Source organism: Coenobita brevimanus, chromosome 86, assembly GCF_032717465.1.
Source record: "Coenobita brevimanus isolate Jiangsu-jjx chromosome 86, ASM3271746v2, whole genome shotgun sequence".
Lineage (NCBI taxonomy): Eukaryota > Metazoa > Arthropoda > Malacostraca > Decapoda > Coenobitidae > Coenobita > Coenobita brevimanus.
This window is the reverse complement of record NC_137039.1, coordinates 32062886-32071362: the sequence shown is the minus strand read 5'-3', so window position 1 is coordinate 32071362 and position 8477 is coordinate 32062886. Positions and strand designations below refer to the sequence as shown.

The 8477-nt window shown below is 40.8% G+C and overlaps 2 protein-coding genes across 2 annotated transcripts; one reads left to right on the top strand and one right to left on the bottom strand.

Moving 5' to 3' along the window:
- Nucleotides 1-6: 6 nt before the first annotated feature.
- Nucleotides 7-2721, bottom strand: LOC145410653 (CST complex subunit STN1-like). The gene is made up of 4 exons (XM_080280767.1): nt 2660-2721; nt 1750-1889; nt 780-989; nt 7-260 (listed from the first exon to the last, which is right to left on the bottom strand). The coding sequence occupies exons 1-4, from the start codon at nt 2674-2676 to the stop codon at nt 7-9; spliced, it is 621 nt and encodes a 206-aa protein (XP_080136893.1). The 5' UTR covers nt 2677-2721.
- Nucleotides 2722-3532: 811 nt separating this feature from the next.
- Nucleotides 3533-7495, top strand: LOC145410794 (transmembrane protein 115-like). Its single transcript, XM_080280903.1, has 3 exons — nt 3533-4260; nt 5634-5807; nt 6984-7495. The coding sequence occupies exons 1-3, from the start codon at nt 3548-3550 to the stop codon at nt 7336-7338; spliced, it is 1242 nt and encodes a 413-aa protein (XP_080137029.1). The 5' UTR covers nt 3533-3547; the 3' UTR covers nt 7339-7495.
- The last annotated feature ends 982 nt before the right edge of the window (nt 7496-8477 follow it).

The window sequence follows — 8477 nt, the reverse complement described above, 5'->3', positions numbered from 1 at the left end:
TATAAGTTACTGAAGAGGAGGAATGACATATGATTCTGTCTCACTTTCTTTCTCACTCTCACACAACTCTCCACTGGGTGACTGAAGAGCAGACCTGCCTTCTGGTTTTGTCTCACTCTCAGATTTAACTAAACTGAATGACTGAGGAGCAAAATCAAATGACTGAAGGTCAGGACTGCCACATTTTTTAAAGCAACGTTTTCTCTGCGCCTCTATTTCTAAGATGCGAAACCATTCCTCATTTTCATCAGTAACTAAACCTGAGTATCTAGTTAAGGAAAGGTAGCTATACAATGCCATTAAGTATTGTCATGTAGCTTTTCTATTAACCCTTTTGCCATGATATAATTTTTTTTTTTTCCATTCCTGTCACTAGACTATTTTATCATGCTTGGGAGACACTTTTATAGTAGAAGGGTTTGATGTCGACTTCAATAATCACTTCAGTACTGTAAGAGAGAACTTTCCTAAAATGAATATCACATTGAGACAGCAAGAAACAGCTAAAAAATATATCGTATGCCATTGGATTCACGGGTTAAACACACTGAAAGTGATATATCTGGAAACTATGGCCAAGTGATATTTAATGTTGTCATATAGTACTTGAGATCCAGTATGGCACACAGAATATGCAGTCTCTGTGACTAGAAGCTGAATGAAATGCAGGCTATGTAAAACTGGCACACAAATCATATTACAGGTACCAGAATGTCACCTCCCTGAACCCTCCTTCCTTTTTTTTTATCTTTCTCACCAGACCACCTGATAAAGGATACGGATATTATCGATGATGATTTTTGGTGTGCTCCTAAACACATTAAGGCGTCCACGGATATTCACCAAGTCTCCCAACTGAGGGTAGTACTTTGGCTTGATAAGTGTGCTCAGGAAGACTGTCAAATCACTCATGGGTGTGTCCGGCAGAAGTTCATCCTCGTCATCATCATGAAACTTCATACAGTCTATTATGCCTGTTCTGTCATCCACTGAAAAGGAAGGAAAATTTATGACATGCATTTAGTACAGTATTTGCTTTAAAAAAAAAAAAAAAAAAAAAAAAAAAAAAAAAAAACTGATACATTATTTACTGCACTTAGTCATTGTGATAAGCAGTACTGCACTACTGTAGATGAAACCAAAGTCCACTACAGGCACCTACTCTATATCAAAATAAAACATACTCATTTTTTAATTCCTTCACTCAAAGAATGTCATTTGCATTTTATTCATGTCACCTTCACATGATTTTACTCAGCTCATGACTGACTTCAACTAGAGGACTTTGATATAACCTTTATTAACTCCTTCAGCCATATACAGTATATATAATCTGGTGGAAGAAAAAAAAGAAAAGAAAAAAGAAAAGACAAGATGAAAGGCATAATCATACAGACAGGGTTTATCAAATATGTAAGCAAGGGACGGTAACATTAGTGGCCAATTCCATATTACCCTTTTAGAGGCGCAGGGGCTCAGAGCTCAGCTACTTTTCATTTAGTACACAGTTTTGATAGCCAGTCATTTCCCTTTCAGGTATGGTATTATATAAATGAGGACTCTCTAATCATGGCACTTTTGGGGAACTGAACCTATGCAAGGCTGTCAACGTAACTGGGGCGTTTTAACCACCAGACAACCAGCCATTATCAGACTGAAGAAATTAGCAAATACATAATCAAGAGGAAGAGCAATTTGAATAATACTTGCAAGGGGCACTGCTACATGAAAACAAGGAAGAACATTTACCACTGAGAATGGTGCCTGCCTTAACGGTCCTGGTGTTAACAATGGTGCCATATATGTCAACACGAACAACTTCCTCGGACCCAACGAAAAACTTCTCGTCCTCAAGTTCCAGCTCACGTAGGTATACCCTCTGATGACCTCTGGAACAGTATTTTCACTCGGTTACCAGGGTATGGGCTAATACAGGTGTTGTTGTTATGGCCCCAGGGTCATCTACTGTGCATGATTGTGAACTCAGTGAACTGCAGACTGAAGCTGCCCTTTTTCTGTAGTCCACCATCCTCCTTTTTGGGTACAAGGGATAGAATGTGGACTACAACTGTAATACCCTTGATCAGGAGGGTATACAAGTTAACAGTAAGCAGCAGACTGGCTGGGATGAATGAAAATCTTGTTCTTTGACCTGAGCCAAAGCTGTACTGTTATAACAAAACCACCTCACTTTTCAGTTCTGCAAAGTTACATAGACTACTAGTAATGCATAGTTTTCAGTGAGTACAAAAATGTAAAAACACTAAAATGACAAATTACAAAGTACCGTAAAGGCTAGTTGACTAAGCATACTTTCTGTGAACACGTAAAATTCCACAGCCTCCTGCCAAATACACATTTTCTCACATTCACAAATGTTTGCAGTGTAAATGATGGGGAACTTACGCTCTGTCTTGATCATGGGCACCACAAAGGGCGCTCATGGGCTATTAGTGCATATTATTGTTTTCAAAATGAAAATATCTAGGCAAGAGGCCATTATAAAAATACGGTGCTGCATAGATCCTTACCTTATTCCTGGCATTTCAGAACCATGCCAAGTATAAGGAGCTAAATGAAAATTTGTAATGTGTAGACAGGTTCCACAATGCCATCAGCAACAGTTTTCCGTTATTATCCAATATTAATTAGTTTTTACCTTTCACCACTGCACATATCTCCCGCTCACAGCTCACCACCACCCACAACCGTCCCAACGCCAACACTGTACAGTCTACGGGGTGTGTCTTTAATTACTGTTGTCTTGCCGTTACCATATTACAGCCTTGAGAAACATCCTCGCAATTTAGTTTTTTATTTATTTTTTTTTTAAATCTAAGGCTTCCTTCTAATAAAGTCTCTAGAGTGCAATAAATTCGTCAGGATATAGCAAAAATATATTTGATCCATACTATGGCTGAGCTTAAGAAAATTTAGTCTTTACAGTCTTTAACTTGGCTTACTCTCTTCATCTCGACAGCATTAGCTGTAGTACAGTAGTCAGCACCGACAGTATTCTGCCGCACGACCAAAATCTGGGTCAGTCAAGGTGAAAATGGTATAAATCGACGTTACTTGCCATTTTCCACAAGTATTTATGATGTTCGATAGTAAAGACTCGTTTCAAGAAAAATAAAGGTGAACATAATAACAGTAAATGTAAAAAGGCGGGGACATTAATAATGACTGTAAATATACATATACTGATATACATATGCATATATAAATACACTATAATTGATGGGCACAACATAATGAATATATAGGCTATTTTTTAATCACATTGGATGATTTTATCCAATGACATGAGTTTGTTTACAATCCGTAGCGCAGTGTTGTCTTCAGTTATTTTCAGCGATTTACTTTTTAGTATAAAACAAAGTTATTAAGTGTATAAATTAACATGACTATCAAAATAATTGATAATGTACGTATGTGACTTTAATTAGCATGTATTGTAGTCCTATTGGCAAAAACTGATTGTAGGGTGAGTTATATGTTATGATAATGTAGGACACAAACGCAGGAATCTGTTGCGTCGACAAAGATGGCTTCTGCTAGTGTAGTTTTTCGCAATTTACCCGTCATAAAACAGTCACTTATAGCTATAATAGGAAACACAGGACTGTTTGTGAAGTTTGTGTGCGTGCTGCTGATAATTGGCTACGGTCTGTCGTTTTCCGAGACAGCAGTAGAGGTGTTAAGTGTGACCCCGGGCTACTTGCTCCCCCCAACTTTCTGGTTGTGGACAGCGTTTACCCACTGCTTCCTGGAGGTGCGTCTGTGGCAGGTGTGTGTGGACCTGGTGACACTGGGGCTATGTGGCAAATTGATAGAGCCGCTGTGGGGGAGCTTCGAGATGGTACTGTTCTTCCTTCTGGTGAACGTGTGTGTGGCGTTCATCTCAGCCCTCTTCTATCTCATCATCTACATGTGCACGTTCAACCCCGAGGTGCTCTTCAGTGTACAAATCAATGGCATGGCGGGCTACATCGCCGGGCTCTCAGTGGCGGTGAAACAGATCATGCCTGACCATGTTCTCCTCCACACACGCACTCCGCTGGGTAAAATCTCGAACCGCCATGTGCCACTCTGTCTCTTCCTGACGGCGCTGGTCCTCTACTTGTGCCACCTTCTAGAGGGTCTGTACACCACCATGATTGGCTGTGGCATTGCAGTGTCATGGGTCTACCTCAGGTTCTACCAAGTCCACTCCAATGGTACTCGTGGGGATATGGCTGAGACTTTTGCGTTTTCCTGGTGGGTGTTTTTAGACTATGGTAGAGAATGATAGGAAGAACTTTATAACTTCTTCAGCCAGAGTGCAGTCAGTATATTCTATATTTTACTGTTAAAAATTGCAGACAATTTACTAAGCTTGGAGACTTTGAACAAGATACATTTGATTAAGCTAGAGGGATTTGAAATAGCCGTCCTCAAACCCTTCAGGATGAGAGATCTTTGTTGAATAAAGTAATCTGTATTAAATAAGGTGTTATTGTAGTGTTGCTGTTTGCACTATTGTTTAGTGGCCTACTTGAGCCGTTATTTGGTTATAGCTATGGTATTTCATAGGCCTTTCATGTACAAACTAAGACGAAAGGCATGATCACAGCCTTTATAAACACCGGGCAGGCATCTTGTCTCAGGCAGCCTTGTAAAGGCCAAAGAAGGAGATGAAGGTTACATAAAGCTGACATGATTTCCAAGTCACAGGTTTCAGTATTTAAGCTACACACAAAAAAGTACCATATCAATTTCACCTAATATTGCACATTATATTATTTGTTAAGCACATGCACTGTTATTTGGTGATAACAATGGTGTTTCAGCGGACTTTCATGCACAAATTAAATGAAAGGCAACAGTCACAGTCAGTGTAAACACTGGGCAGGCTTCTTGGCTCAGGCAGCTGTATAGAGGCCCAAGAAAGATATAAAGGTTATGTAAGGTTGACATGATTTCCAAGTCACAACTTTCAGTGTTTTGCACACAAAAAAGTATCACTTCACTTAATGTTGCACACTGCACTAGCCTATTTGTTAAGCACATGCACTGTTGTTTGGTGATAACAGTGGTGTCAGTGGCTTTTCATGCTCAAAATAGTGTGAAAGGCAACGAGTACAGCCAATGTAAACACTGGGCGGCAGATTTAGCTTGTGTGTGCCACCTCGTCTGCATGAGATTCTTGGAGGTGGCCGTTGTAGTGAAATTGCGATTAATTTTCTTTACGTTGCACCGAGACAGAGTATAACTTTTTAATTATTGTTGTATCAGTTTATCACATAACGAGGTGTCGTATAATGAGGCTGCATTGTACCGTACTGTACTGTATGGTACAGTATACAGTACTGGTACTACTTTCCCACTCCTGGTACATACAGCAGCTTTTTTTTCTTTTCTTTTCTCAGATAGTCCTACATGCACAACCTACTCTTAGTCTATATCTGAACAGTCTAAGGCTTTCATGACTCACTCTCAGCTGAAGAAAATATTCTGTTATTGATTTAGATACACTGCTCGGTACTAGGTTTCCGTTGACCATGATATAGTCAGTTAGCCTCCATTACAAACTGAGTTCATACTCAGCCAGATGTCTTTATACATGCTGGTAACAGCTCTCTTCTCCACAGCTTTTTCCCAACAGTGCTGCAGCCTCCCATCCAGGTGGTGGGTAACTGGGTGTTCGCATGTCTGGTGCGAGCGCGGGTGTGTCGAAGGGCAGTGCGGCGCTATGATGTTGGTGCCCCCTCCTCCATTGCCATCTCCCTCCCAGGCATGGACCCCCATGATGCTGAGAGGCGGAGGTAGGTTAAGGTTAGGGCCAAGAGTAGAGGGGTAGTTGAGTTCAGTTAGGAGGATAAAACCTAATATATTTGTTGTGATTCAGTACTGTTTTGCCCCATCAGGAATGTAGGAGCCTGAGGTTAGGCTACAATGTCCCAGTACTGTACTGTATTTAACTGGGGTGACCAGCCGCACTCGTCCCGGCATAGACAGCAGCCCTCTTGATGGTGCAGTGCTGTGCTCTAAAATCCTCAAATTTATCCAGGCAGTTGGTACAGTGGGCAGAGTACTAGATAGCAATAATGAATTATCATGGCTAATACTGTCATAGTGCATCATGTAGTACCTGTAATAATAGAACACTAGTAAAAGAACTGTCAGCATATAATGTGTTATCTGCTTTGTAAAAGGATATGACAACACTTTAGGAGAAACAAATTGGTTTAATTCATTATCATCGTGTACAGTACATTATAACATAATTGTACAGTGAGGGACAAAAGCCCACATAATGTTCACTTTGTCTACTTGCCACTTATCTCCCAGGTACATTGTGAGAGAGAATCTTCTTTGGGCAGAGAAACACACCAAGCCTCTCTCAGTTTAGAAATACATTACCCAACAGAGGAAAAGGAGAAGTACCCGGTAGATGTGAATTATTAGGTGTACTTTTGTCTCCAACTGTACCTCATGCACAGGTTGATAGAGAAGTGGATAAAAATAATGTATTGTCAAGTTGGGTAAGTAACATGATTGCTGTATTTCAGTGTCGCTTGATATACCGTACGGTACCCTAACAGTAGAGGGATGTCAGGGAAAAGAATTTCATGTTTTCCCATTTGTCATACCATATGTTATGGTATTGTTAGGATTTTAATGTGAAAGTTTAGTTTATTTAAAAATCATGCAAATTGTTGGTTTGGCCTACTGCTAATACCGGTACTGTATTGTCTGTCAGTAAACACCAGTTCAGGTTTATTCTTGCTTTTGCAAGACAGTACAGTATTATCATTTTAGGATAGCACCCAAGTTAGTGAAGGAAGTGGTTGGAGCTGTATCAGATCCGTTCATATTAGAAAGCCTCCCCCAGAGCTAAGTAAAGTTGTTGGAATAATAAAAATAGAGTACAGTATAAAAAAAAATACATCCGCAGGCTGAATGGTTTATGACACATAAATCTAATAATTCTGTGACAGACAAAAGGCCCTGCGTCTGCTGAGTGCACGGCTGAACCAGGACAAGACTGCAGGAGAGAGTGGGGGAGCATGGCCAACCTTAGATGACTCTCCAGGGTCCCGTGCCCAGTCACCCCCACCCACCACTGCAGCACAGAGTGCCTCACCACCTCCACCAACTCACACCACACCACTCCAGCCAAAATCAACAAAGTCAGTCACAATCGCTTTACCTCCTGAGGTTCCCAGTTCTGTTCCTGCCCCTGAGCAAGCCCCACCCCCAGCCCCTAGCAGTCCACCATCCTCCATTCCACCCACTGGCCCACCCACGGCCACCCTAGTGGACATAGAAGCCGATTCAAAACCCACAACTTAACTCAGGCCTAGGGACTGGCCAAGTTAATGCCTTGTTTCTACTAGATGTTAAGGTCGTGTGAGTGTGAGAACAAGGAGACGTTTTAAGGATTTGTAGCCCTTGTAAAGATGCCAGGCCAATGAAATGATGTATAACCAGTGTCTCCACTGAGGCAAGAGGAGAGTCCAAGATCAGTTTAGTAATAAAGAGGTTTTGTCTTGCAAGGAAGGTTGGAGAGATAATTATGGAGTGATGAAGATATTTATGAATCTGACATTTAAACTACAGACCTCTCTGGAAGGTTTGAGAAAGAGGAATGGAGTATTGGTACTGATTACTAAGTAGGTACCGGTATATTGGAAAGTTATTGAGATTTTTTTTCTTCGTGAAAGTGGTTTTATAATTTTGTTTTGATGGTACCCTCATTAGTTCCAGAAGTGAATTATGTTTTTTAATTGTATTCCACAACAGTTTGTATACTATAATGTATTTCCATCATATGTGGGAGCTTTGCCTAACCATGCTGGGAGACAGGTCATGAAGAGTATACCAGCCTTGGTGACTCAAGACAGCACTTGAAATTCATGTCTTTGTGAACCTTTTCTTTGCTGAGCTGGAGCATATGGCATGAAGAACTGCAGCTGAGGACAAGGGTGAGGAGTACTGTATGTTCAGGAGGATTAAGTGTGATGGAATAAAAGACTAAAATTGAGTCAAAATGTATGTAAGCAGTTGAGTCAGAGTTGGCATGTGAGTCTATTGGGGAGGGTAGTGTGATGAAAGAGAGAACTACAATTGAGTCAATGTATAGTTAGGATAAGTCTCATTTCCTATAAATGCACAAGGATGGTGTTGGTTGAAGTGAAAGATTGCAGTTGGGTTAGGATTATTGGTGTACTAGGTACACAATCTGACCATATAGTCATCATCATCATCATCCAAACATCCTTTCCCTTCTTAAGGTGGGATGAGGAAGGATCCAGAGAAGGAGTGGGGTAATGACTGAAAGAGTTACTAACCAAAGTTTGCCCAGTTGATTGGGCTGCACTCCTATTTGCTCACCATTGAAGCCCCCAGAATCCTGGCTCCACTTGATAGGTCCAAACTTATTCCACATGTAACTTCATATTCACCTATGTGAAAGAGTCAGTCTGATTACT